General features: G+C 35.5%; 1 protein-coding gene across 2 annotated transcripts in view; it reads left to right on the top strand.

Moving 5' to 3' along the window:
* Positions 1–13,761, top strand: part of UNC13C (unc-13 homolog C) — a 690,142-nt gene that overhangs the window by 574,818 nt on the left and 101,563 nt on the right. For both annotated transcript variants that reach the window (XM_025390112.1, XM_025390110.1), the window contains exon 26: positions 12,475–12,598. In XM_025390112.1, coding sequence (XP_025245897.1) covers positions 12,475–12,598 — 124 coding nt within the window. The remainder of the gene's footprint in view (positions 1–12,474; positions 12,599–13,761) is intronic.

Genomic DNA, 13,761 nt, shown 5'->3' on the forward strand with positions numbered 1-13,761 from the left:
GATAGGAAAAAAGATGAAAATTCAAGAGAAAGTCAAAAGCCAATCCAAGGAACCCAAGGAATCTAATGATACAAGAGCTAAAAGACAAAATAGCCATTTTAAGAAAGAATCAAAGTGATCTGATGGAGCTGCAAAATTCACTATAAGAATTTCCTAATATAATCAGCAGTCTTAGTATCTCCCCTGGGAGATACTATACAAGACAACCACACTGTCTTCAGATTCTCCAAAGTCAGTATGAAATAAAAATATTAAAGACAGCTAGAGAGAGGGGGCAGGTCACCTACAAAGGGGATCCCGTTACGCTAACGGTAGACCCATTCAGCAGAAACTCTATAAGCCAGAAGACATTGGGGGGCTATATTCAGCATTCTTGAAGAAATTCTAAAGAAGTATTTCATACCTCACCAAACTAAGTTGCATAAGCATAGGAGAAATTATATCCTTTCAGACAAGCAAATGCTAAGGAGATATGTTACCCTAGACCTGCGTCTCAAGATGTCCCTAAGGGAGTGCTAAACATGAAAATGAAAGATCAATACCTGCCAACACAAAAATACACTTAAGTACATCAACTATAGACACTATAAAGTAACTACACAATCAAGTCTGCATAACAACCAGCTAAAGACACAACGACAGGATAATCTCGCACTTATCAATATCAACCTTGAATGTAAATGGACTAAATGCCCCACTTAAAACGCAGGAAGCTATCTTTAAGAGACTCATCTCACATGCAATGACATGCATAGGTTCAAAGTAAAGGGATGGAGAAAAATCTACCAAAAAAATGGAAAACAAAAAAGAGCAGGGGTTGCTATTGTAATTTCAGATAAAACAGGCTTTAAACAAACAACGATAAAAAAAAACCCCAATAGCATTATATAATGATAAAGGGTTCAACTCAACAAGACTTAGCTATCTCACACATATATCCACCTAATACTGGAGTATCCAGTATTATAAAGCAATTTCTTAGAGACCTATGAAAAAACATAGATAAATATACAATAATAGTGGGGAATATCATCATCCCACTGAGGCAGATCATTGAGGCAGAAAACTAACAAAGATATTCAGGACCTAAACTCTACACTTGACCAAAAGGACCTAACAGACATCTGCAGAACACTCAACCCAACAAAAACAGAATATACATTCTCCTCATCTGCACATGGCATGTACTCTAAAATCAATCACACGATCAGCCACAAAACAACTGTCAACGAATTCAAAAAATTTGAAATCATACCAACCACACTCTCAAACAACAGTGCAATAAAATTAGAAATTAATACTAAGATGATCTCTCAAAACTAAACAATTACATGGAAATTAAGCAATCTGCTCCTGAACGACTTTTGACAATGAATTTAAGACAGAAATCAAGTAACCCTTTGAAATCTTTAAAAGAAAAGGAATAACATACCAGAATCTCTGGGACATAGCTAAAGCAGTGTTAAGAAAAAAGTGTATAGTGCTAAACATCCAGATCAAAAAGTTAGAAATTATCAATTTAACAACCTAGAGAAGCTAGGAAAACAAGAGTAAACCAACCCAAAAGCCAGCAGAAGAAAAATCACCAGAATCAGAGTTGAACTGAATCAAATTGAGAGATGAGAAACCATATAAAAGATCAATGAAACAGAGTTTGTTCTTTGAAAGCATAAATAAGATTGGTAGACCACTAGCTAGACTAATAAGGGGAAAAGTGAGAAGATTCAAATAAACACAATCAGAAATGACAAAGTGAGCATTACCACCGACCCTACAGGAATCCAGATAACCCTCAGAGACTATTACAGAGACTTCTATGCACACAAACTAGAAAACCTAGAAGAAATGAATAAATTCCCAGAAACATACAAACTACCAAGATTGAACCCTGAACAGACCAATAATGAGTTCTGAAATGGAATCAGTAATAAAAAGCCTATCAACCAGAAAAGGCCCTGGAGCAGATGGATTCACAGCCAAATTTTATGAGTTGTGTAAAAAAGAGTTAGTACCAATCCTATTGAAACTATTCCAAAAATTGAGGAGGAGGGACTGCTGCATCACTCATTCAATGAGGCCAGCATCATTCCAATACTAAAACCTGGCAAAGACACAACCAAAAAAAGAGAAAACTTCAGGTCAATATCTTGATGAACATAGATGTAAAAATCCTCAGCAAAATACTAGCAAATCAAATCCAGCAGTATATCAAAAAGCTATCTCAGGATTATCATGTAGGATTTATTCCTAGGATGCAAGGTGGTTTAACAGATGCAAATCAATAAATGGGATTCACCACATAAACACAACTAAATACAAAAGTCACATGATCATCTCAATAGATGCAGAAAAGGCTTTCAATAAAATTCAACATCGCCTCATGTTAAAAACCCTAAACAAAGTAGGCATTAAGGGAACATACTTCAAAATAATAAGAACAACTTATGACAAACCTACAGGCAATATCATACTGAATGGGCAAAAGCTGGAAGCATTCCCCTTGAGAACCAGAACAAGACAAGGATGCTCACTCTCACTACTCCTATTCAGCATAGTACTAGAAGTCCTAACCAAACAATCAAGCAAGAGAAATAAATAAAAGGCATCCAAATAGGAAGAGAGAAAGTCTATCTCTGTTCACATGTGATGTGATCATATACATAGAAAACACTATAGTCTCTGCCCAAAAGATCCTAGATCTGATAAACAACTTTAGCAAAGTTTCAGGATACAAAATTAATATACAAAAATAAGTAGCATTTCTATATACCAATAGCATCCAAGGTGAGAGCCAAATCAAGAACACAGTTCCATTCACAATAGCCACATAAACACACACAAGAAAAACCCTAGAAATACAGCTAACGAGGGAGCTGAAATTTCTCTAGAACAGGAATTCAAAATACTGCTGAAAGAAATCAGAGATTACACAAACAAATGGAAAAATATTCCATGCTCATGGATAGAATCAGTATTGTTAAAATGGCTATATTACCAAAGCAATTTATACTTTAAATCCTATTATTATCAAACTACCAGCAATATTTTTCACAGAATTAGAAAAAAACAATTTCAAAATTCATTTAGAACCAAAAAAAAAAAAAAAAGAGTCTGAATAGTCAAAGCAATCCTAAACAAAAAGAACAAAGCCAGAGGCATCATAGGACCCAACTTCAAACTATACTACAAAGCTACAGTAATCAAAACAGCATGGTACTGGTACAGAAACAGACACATAGACCAATGAAATGGATTAGAGAACCTAGAAATAAAGCCACACACCTACAACCATCTGATCTTCAACAAAGTCAACAAAAACAAGCAGGAAGGGAAAGAACTTCCTAGTCAATAAATGGTGTTAGAATAACTGGCTAGCCATATGCAGAAGATTAAAAGTGGACCCTTTCCTTTCACTGCTATAAAAATCAACTCAAGGTGGATTAAAGACTTAAATGTAAAACCTAACACTATAAAACCCTAGAAGAAACCTAGGAAAAACCATTCTGGACATAGGCCCTGGCAAAGTTTTATGATGAAGATTCCAAAAGCAATTGCAACAAAAACTAAAAACGAAAAATAGTACTAATTAAAGAGCTTCTACACAGCAAAAGAAACTATTGTCAGAGTAAACAGACATCTTACAGAATAGGAGAAAATATCTGCAAACTATGCATTTGACAATGGTCTGATATCCAGACTCTATAAGGAGCTTAAATAAATTAACAAGCAAAAAAAAAAAAATTAAAATGAGCAAAGCATATGAGCAGACACTTCTCAAAAGAAGACGTACAAGCAGCTAATAAGCATAAAGAAAAATGTTCAACATCACTAATCATTGGAGAAATGAATATCAAAACCACAGTGAGATACCATCTCACACTGGTCAGAATGACTATTAGTAAAAAGTTAAAAAATAACATATCCTGATGAGGTTGTGAAGAAAAGGGAATGCTTATACACTGCTTGTAGGAATGTATGTTCATTCATCCACAGTGGAAAACAGATTGGAGGGTTCTCAACGAACTTAAAACAGAACCTCAATTCAACCCAGCAATCCCATTACTGGGCATCTATCCAAGGAATATAAATTGTTTTACCATAAAGACATACGCATGCATATATATGTTCATTGCAGCACTGTTCACAATAGCAAAGACAAGGAATCAACCTAAATGCCCATCAATGGGAGACTGGATAAAGAAAATGTGGTACATATATATCATGGAATACTACACAGCCATAAAAAGTGAATGAGATCATGACTTTTGCAGCAACATGCATGGAACTGGAGGCCACTATCCTATGCAAACTAGCACGGGAACAGAAAACCAAATACTGCATGTTCTCACTTGTAAGTGAGAGCTACACACTGAGTACAAATAGGCACAAAATAGGGAACAGTAGACACTAGAGCCTACTTAAGAGTGGAGGGCGGGAGGAGGGTGAGAATCAAAAACTACCTATTGAGTACTATACTTGTTACCTGGGTGATGAAATAATCTGTACACCAAATACCCAAAGCATGCAGTTTTCCCATGCAATAAATTTGCACATGTGCCCTCTGAATTTAAATAAGAGTTGGAAAGGAAAAAAATGTTGGATACTCTTCCAGGTAATTAAACTTATTTAGTGCATTTCTTTTTCTTTCCATCTAAACTTTCCCACAGTCATAATTATAAAATATTTAAATAGGTAAGGATAAAAAAGAAATAACTCATAGGAAGAATCTCTTCTGTATACTATGACTTCTGTTTTAATTCCATTTACCTTTGGCTGCCTTCTTACTACATCAATAAGTCTAATGTTGTTATCCATTTAATGTCAATATTTAGTAGGAAAATTAAGCCTTATGTTTTGTTCTCTGTTGGGAAATATCTAGAAGATAGGTATATAGATAAGTAGATAATAGGATGTAGGTAGGGAAGTATGTGCGGAAGAACGGAGAGAGAAAAGGGAAGAAGTAAAGAAAGAAAAGAAAGAGAGAAGGAGAAATACTTTTCCTCATTTCTTTACTTTGTTAATGTAGATTTTCACTTTTACAACATAATTGTCTATACGTTCTCTGGACATTTTTATCTTAGCATATGACTCTTTTCTATGGACAACACAGAAATGGGTCATTATAAACACATGAGCATTGGTTGTGAATGTGATGGTGATGAACAGCAGGCCCAGGCAATCCCAATTCGCTTCAACCTCTCACTGGAATGCCTTCTGTTTTTTAGAAGTCCAATCAGTAGTTTGGAGATGTATTATTTATTATTAGAGACACTATTTGCTTTCTATGTCCTGTGACCAAAGTTGTGGAACATAACAGAAAGTTTTGAGTAATCTTGGTACTTCCAACTATTAGCTGAGTGACTTTGACTCCATTTCACCATCTATAAAATGGGGCTAATAGATAAAATGGGTTGACTCTTATTTTCAGTACATTTTGATTCTTATTTGTACTCAGTCTTACTAAAGTATATTTAGAAGCAGAAAATTATGTCACCATATATGTCATATCATTTAATAATTGATGGAAAGAGATAATGTATAAAATTAGGAAATAATCTATGAGCTTTAAGTATTTGTAAAAGATATTTAAAAATTTCGAAAGAAATATGTCATGAAGAATTGCAGAAATCCTCGGGGCTAATTCAGAATGCATAACTTAAAAGCCACTGCATAGGGGAGATACTTAAAAGCCAGATATTGATTGTGTTTTCAAGGAGCTAATAGATTAGGAGGAGAAATAAGAAAGGAACACAAATAAACATAAGATATAAAGTGATAATGAGTACAATATTTACTTCTACTTCAAAGAATGAATAAAAAATTGATTTGGTCTGGGTATTTAAAGGTGGATAAGGTTTTGATATATGAAAATGAGGGACAGGCATTCCAAGGGGAGGGAAAACAGCTAGGTAAATTTTCACGAAAATGCGATTAATTATATGACAGGAAATCTTTATTGCCAGCCAGTACACATGGCATTTGAAAATTGTCTGATTAATTAGTTTTGTATTCAGCCAATCTAGATAGCTCAGGTTCTGAAATATATGTTTTTCAGCTTACATTATCAGGTTGATTAATTCAGACTGAATTAAAGAGGCATTTGCTCGTTCGCCTTTATTTTCTATTATTTAAAATAAACAATAGAGGCTTGAAAGTCTTCAAGGTGGTTTGAGAAAATTCCCTTAGAAATCATGTTATATTATAAATGTATAAGCTCTTTTTGTCCTGTGCAGCCTCTCTAAATAAAACATCTTACTTCTTTATGTTACACTCTCTCCACCAAGACCTCACCACTTCACAAATTGAGGTGTAAGCTGCATTTTCAACTAGCAAAAATCCTACAACGAGCTGTGCACGTGACAATGATTTTATTCCTGTTCTTTTAGTTCCAGTCTAAGCAGGATTAGTCAGCATGCCAAGTATGTGAGCTGACCATAAACACAAGATTAATTCTTAGACTTGGATCTTTGGAAAGTGGAAACGGTACATCTGCAGCAAAATTGGCAGAGTTATTGTGTCTCATACCAGGAATTTCTCTGTGGATAGCCTGTTTTATTCTTCCATGACACATCTGTTGCTTTCTACCCTATGTCCATGCCAAATACTCACCAGCAAGCTAGAAATGGTACCCTTGAAAAACAGTTTTCAAATTACAGGAGCTGGAGTTCCACATACATGCCTCAGGGGTCCCCAACCTTCCTCTTTATCCAGAGAAGTTTGCTTTCACATATTTTTATATATTGGGCTTTTACATACATAGTGTTAGGATAAATACTTTAACACAAAAATGTGTCTTGAAAATCTCTCCACGTGCCTCTCACATGTCACATACCTTTAAATGTTATCCATTGTAATTATATAAATATAATTATGTATATCTTTAAATATTTAAAACAGCCAAATCTGTCTATCATGACTAGAGCCCAGGTTATAATTTCTGAGTCCAAAAGCATACAGAGTTGCATTATAGGGAGTCAATGAGGCTGCCCTGAAATATATGACCCATCTTTGGCTCTCTGTGAAACAGATTTAATTCACTCAGAGACTCAAAGAGGCCAGGGTCATATCATAGTATATTTAATATAGTATTATTATATTATAGTATATTTAATAGATATTTACGCAGCACTGTGTCTTCATATACAGGCTCAACTTCCTACATAAGCACATTCGTCAGAGGCAGTATGGGACATTGGAAGACAGGCTGGATTTAGAAGAAAAGAGTCAAACTTTGAATCTAACTTACTAGCTTCACTTCCGTGGACAAGTACCCAAGCCTCTCTGTGCCTGTTTTTGAGTTGTAATATGGGTATAATAGTAAATGAGAAACATATATAGAAGAAGTTTCTAAAGAATAGCTTGTAGAAGTATTATACAAATGCTAGATACTGCTACATCATTACGTCACCGTGAGAAGAATTTGTAAGGAATACCTTACACCTATTAAAATTGGTAAATTTTTATCCTTGATTGAAATTATAGATACCTTTCCCATGTTGTTATGTTGGTCCAGTGCCCAGTAGTGCTGAAAATGTATTTCCTTGGTGTTCCTAGACCATGAACATGGGCATATACTATGTTGGGGCGAGGGTGAAAATGGTGTGCTTTGGGAGAGTGACTCCCTGTGGTGAAGGTCTGCCTTCTGCTGCTGTAACATGGGTTAAAAATATGGGTTCTGTTGTCCTTTTCTCAACTGTCATGCCAAACCTTGGTGACTAATATCAGAAATTGCTCTAGGTTTAATAAGTATTAAATATGAATAAAAGGGATCATTTGCCTTTAAAGATATTTTACTTTGTGTGCTTTAAAAGTTATTTTTCATTGGTTTCAAAGAACGTATTTATTTCTGCCTTGATTTTGTTATATACCCAGGAGTCATTCAGGAGCAGGTTGTTCAGTTTCCATGTCATTGGGCGGTTTTGAGTGAGTTTCTTAATCCTGATTTCTAATTTGATTGTGCTGTGGTCTGAGAGACTCTTCGTTATGATTTCTGTTCTTTTGCATTTGCTGAGGAGTATTTTACTTTCAATTATGTGGTCAATTTTAGAATAAGTGTGATGTGGTGCTGAGAAGAATGTATATTCTGTTGATATGGGGTGGAGAGTTCTGTAGAAGTCTATTAGGTCTGCTTGGTCCAGAGCTGAATTCAAGTCTTGAATATCCTTGTTAATTTTCTGTCTCGTTGGTCTGTCTAATATTGACAGTGGGGTGTTAAAGTCTCCCACTATTATGGTGTGGGAGTTTAAGTCTCTTAGTAGGTCTCTAAGAACTTTATGAATCTGGGTGCTCCTGTATTGGGTGCATATATATTTAGAATAGTTGATTCTTCTTGTTGCATTGATCCCTTTACCATTTTGTAATGCCCTTCTTTGTCTCTTTTGATCTTTGTTGGTTTAAAGTCTGTTTTATCAGAGACTAGGATTGCAAACTCTGTGTTTTTTTTTTCTTTCCATTTGTTTGCTAAATATTCCTACATTCCTTTATTTTGAGCCTATGTGTGTCTTACCACATGAGATGGGTCTCCTGAATACAGCACACTGATGGGTCTTGACTCTTTATCCAATTTACCAATCTGTGTCTTTTAATTGGGGTATTTAGCCCATTTACATTTAGGATGAATATTGTTATGTGTGAATTTGATCCTGTCACTATGATGCTACCTGGTTATTTTGCCTGTTAGTTGATGCAGTTTCTTCATAATGTCGATGGTCTTTACAATTTGGTGTTTTTGCAGTGGCTGGTACCAGCTTTTCCTTTCTACATTTAGTGCTTCCTTTAGGAGCTCTTGTAAGGCAGGCCTGGTGGTGACAAAATCTCTCAGCATTTGCTTGTCTGTAAAAGATTTTATTTATACTTCACTAATGAAAACACAACATACCAGAATCTCTGGGACACAGCTAAAGCAGTGTTGAGCAGCAAATTTATAGCACTAAATGCCCACAGGAGAAAGACGGAAAGATCTAAAATCAACACACTAACATCAAAATTAGAAGAACTAGAGAAGAGAAAACAAATTCAAGAGCTAGGAGAAGACAAGAAATAACTAAGATCAGAGGAGAACTGAAGGAGATAGAGACATGAAAAACCCTTCAAAAAATCAATGAATCTAGGAGCTGGTTTTTTGAAAAGATTAACAAAAGAGATAGACTGCTAGCCAGATTAATAAAGAAAAAAAGAGAAAAGAATCAAATAGACACAATAAAAAATGATAAAGGGGATATCACCACTGATCCCACAGAAATACAAACTACCATCAGAGAATACTATAAACACCTCTACGGAAATAAACTAGAAAATTTAGAACAAATGGATAAATCACTGGACACATACACCCTCCCAAGGCTAAACCAGGGAGAAGTCAAATCCCTGAATAAACCAATAACAAGTTCTGAAACTGAGGCAGCAATTAATAACCTACCAACCAAAAACAGCCCAGGACCAGACAGATTCACAGTTGAATTCTACCAGAGGTACAAAGAGGAGCTGGTGCTATTCCTTCTGAAACTATTCCAAACAATAGAAAAAGAGGGACTCATCCTTAACTCATTTTTTGAGGCCAGCATCATCCTGATACCAAAACCTGGCAGAGACAGAACAAAAAAAGAGAATTTCAGGCCAATATCCCTGATGAAGATTTATGCAAAAATCCTCAATAAAATACTGGCAAACCGAATCCAGTAGCACATCAAAAAGCTTATCTACCATGATCAAGTCAGCTTCACCCTGGGATCCAAGGCTGGTTCAACATACGCAAATCAACAAATGTAAAACATCACATAAACAGAACCAGTGACAAAAAAAAACATGGTTATCTCAATGGATGCAGAAAAGGCCTTTGATAAAATTCAGCATGCCTTCATGCTAAAAACTCTCAATAAAATAGGTACTGATGGAATGTATCTCAAAATAGTAAGAGATATTTATGACAAACCCACAGCCAATACCATACTGAATGGGCAAAAGCTGGAAGCATTCCCTTTGAAAACCAGCACAAGACAAGGATGCCCTCTCTCACCACTCCTATTTAACATAGTATTGGAAGTTCTGGCCAAGGCAATCATGCAAGAGAAAGAAATAAAGGATATTTGGATAGGAAGAGAGGAAGTCAAATTGTCTCTGTTTGCAGATGACATGATTGTATATTTGGAAAACCCCATTATCTCAGCCTAAAATCTCCTTAAGCTGATAAGCAACTTGAGCAAAGTCTCAGGATACAAAATCAATGTGCAAAAATCACTAGCATTCCTATACACCAATAACAGACAACAGAGAGCCAAATCATGAGTGAACTCCCATTCACAATTGCTACAAAAGAGAATAAAATACCAAGGAATACTACTTAGAAGGGAAGTGAAGGACCTCTCCAAGGAGAACTATAAAACACTGCTCAAGGAAATAAGAGAGGACACAAACAAATGGAAATAAATTTCATGTTCATGGATAGGAAGAATCAATATCATGAAAATGGCCATAGTGCCTAAAGTAATTTGTCAATTCAATACTATCCCCATCAAGCTACCTTTGACTTTCTTCACAGAATTAGAAAAAACTACTTTAAATTTCATATGGAATAAAAAAAGAGCCCATATAGCCAAGACAATCCTAAGCAAAAAGAACAAAGCTGGTGGCATCACACTACCTGACTTCAAACTATATTACAAGGCTACAGTAACCAAAACAGCATTGTACTGGTACCAAAACAGGTATCTAGACCAATGGAACAGAACAGTGGCTTCAGAAATAATGCCACACATCTACAACCACCTGATCTTGGACAAACCTGACAAAAACAAGCAATGGGAAAAGGATTTCCTCTTTAATAAATAGTGTTGGGAAAACTGGCTAGCCATATGCAGAAAACTGAAAGTGAACCCCTTCCTTATACCTTATACAAAAATTAACTCAAGATGCATTTAAATCTAAGACCTAAAACCAGAAAATCCCTAGAAGAAAACCCATGATTATCTCAACGGATGCAGAAAAGGCCTTTGATAAAATTCAACACGCCTTCATGCTAAAAATTCTCAATAAAATAGGTATTGATGGAACATATATCAAAATAATAAGAGCTATTTATGACAGACCCACAGCCAGTATCATACTGAATGGGCAAAAGCTGGAAGCATTCCCTTCGAAAAACCATTCAGGACATAGGCATGGGCAAACACTTCATGACTGAAACACAAAAAGCAATGGCAACAAATGCCAAAATTGACAAATGGAATCTAATTAAACTAAAGAGCTTCTGCACAGCAAAAGAAACTATCATCAGAGTAAACAGGCAACCTACAGAATGGGACAAAAGTTTGCAATCTATCCATCTGACAAAGGTCTAATATCCAGAATCTACAAGGAACTTAAACAAATTTACAAGAAAAAACAAACAAACAAACAAAAACATCAAAAAGTGGACAAGGGATATAAACAGACACTTCTCAAAAGAAGACATTTATGCGGCCAACGAACATATGAAAAAAAGCTCATTATTACTGGTCATTAGAGAAATCAAATCAAAACCACAATGAGATACCATCTCACACCAGCTAGAATGGCAATCACTAAAAGTCAGGAAACCATGGATGCTGGAGAGGATGTGGAGAAATAGGAACGCTTTTACACTATTGGTGGGAGTGTAAATTAGTTCAAACATTTTAAAAGACAGTGTGGCAATTCCTCAAGGATCTAGAACTAGAAATACCATTTGACTCAGCAATCCGATTACTGAGTATACACCCAAGGGATTATAAATCATTCTACTATAAAGACACATGCACATGTTTGTTTAGTGCAGCACTATTCACAATAGCAAAGACTTGGAACCAACCCAAATGCCCATTAATGATAGACTGGGTAAAGAAAATGTGGCACATATATACCATGGAATACTATGCAGCCACAAAAAGGGATGAGTTCATGTCCTTTGCAGGGACATGGATGAAGCTGGAAACCATCATTCTCAGCAAACTAACACAGGAACAGAAAACGAAACAATGCATGTTCTCACTCATACGTGGGAGTTGAACAATGAGAACCCATGGACACAGGGAGGGGAACACCACACACCAGGGCCTGTTGCAGGGTAGAGGGCTGGGGGAGGGATAGCGTTCAGAGAAATATCTAATGTAAATGTCCAGTTGATGGGTGCAGCAAACCACCATGGTACGTGTATACCTAGGTAACAAACCTGCACATTCTGCACATATGTCCCAGAATTTAAAGTATAATGGAAAAAAAGGAATTTTTCTTTCCAAAGCCCGTTGATTTAGAAAACAACGTAAGAAAAGAAGTATGCTGATTTCATTTTCTATCAAATAGAGAGAATTATCTAATGTACAGAATCATAAAATAGTTTTTTGATATTATACATTTTGTATAATAATTTAATAAATGGAATTTAGCATTTGAAAATTGTAAAGGCCTAAATTGATACCTTGATATGAAATTTAAAAGTGAATAGATATTTTTTTTTTTCAGATTAAGTCTCTCAGCAAAAATCTGTGAGAAAACAGTCCTAAAGCGAGTTTTGAAAGAGTTATGGAAGCTAGTTCTCAATAAAATAGAAAAACAAATCGTTCTTCCTCCTCTGACAGATCAAACAGTAAGTATATAAAGTTTAGTTATGCTTCCACTAACCCATCTGTTTTTGGTTTAAGTGAATGGTTTTCATCCAGATGAAATACTAATTAAATCCCTTTTGGGAAAAAGTGTTTGGTATCCAGTTTCTTAACAATGATCATATAAATTATAGTTTCCTATCCAGCCCATTTTAAATAGTGGCAATAGCAGTCAAACTTCGTGTTGTTTGACAGTCAGAACTTAACCTCTTAAAACATGTATCAAAGTTCTATTTATAGTGTTATCTGGTTTACACATGCAGTTTTTATTTAATTTTACTGACCTCAAGAAAATAGAATTAAGATACGATGTATCCACTGTGCTTCTTTCTTAAATTTTACAGTTTAAGGAGATAGTTACACCACTGCTATTTGGATTTTTTTTTTTTACCTTTCAATTATGCTTTCATCTCTTGCCTCCCCACTTGGAGGTTAATAGAGGAGGCACCTTTTAGTGAATCTGAAGAATGCGATTGTATTGCACAAACAAAAAGGAAAAGAACCAGAAAGATCAATTGGCTGCAAAGTTAGACAGTGGTTATCTCTGTTCACATATCCTGAGCCAAACAAGGGAAAAATAACACTAACAAGCACCTGTTATGGGGTAATGTATTTTTTTCTCCATGACTGAGGAAGATAAATTGATGCAAATAATGAGTAAGTATAAATGGAAATAAAATATGTATTATTATACATTAGTTATACACACTCAGTCCATGTTTATCCAGTGAAAGCATATGCCTAAAAAACATTTTCTTTTTTTTTTTTTTTTTTTATGTTATTTCTTTTTTTTTTTTTTTTTTTTTAATTTATTTATTATTATTATACTGTAAGTTGTAGGGTACATGTGCATAACGTGCAGGTTTGTTACATATGTATACTTGTGCCTTGTTGGTGTGCTGCACCCATCAACTCGTCATTTACATCAGGTATAACTCCCAATGCAATCCCTCCCCCCTCCCCCCTCCCCATGATAGGCCCCGGTGTGTGATGTTCCCCTTCCTGAGTCCAAGTGATCTCATTGTTCAGTTCCCACCTATGAGTGAGAACATGCGGTGTTTGGTTTTCTGTTCTTGTGATAGTTTGCTAAGAATGATGGATTCCAGCTGCATCCATGTCCCTACAAAGGACACAAACTCATCCTTTT

Source organism: Theropithecus gelada, chromosome 7a, assembly GCF_003255815.1.
Source record: "Theropithecus gelada isolate Dixy chromosome 7a, Tgel_1.0, whole genome shotgun sequence".
Taxonomy (NCBI): Eukaryota; Metazoa; Chordata; class Mammalia; order Primates; family Cercopithecidae; genus Theropithecus; species Theropithecus gelada.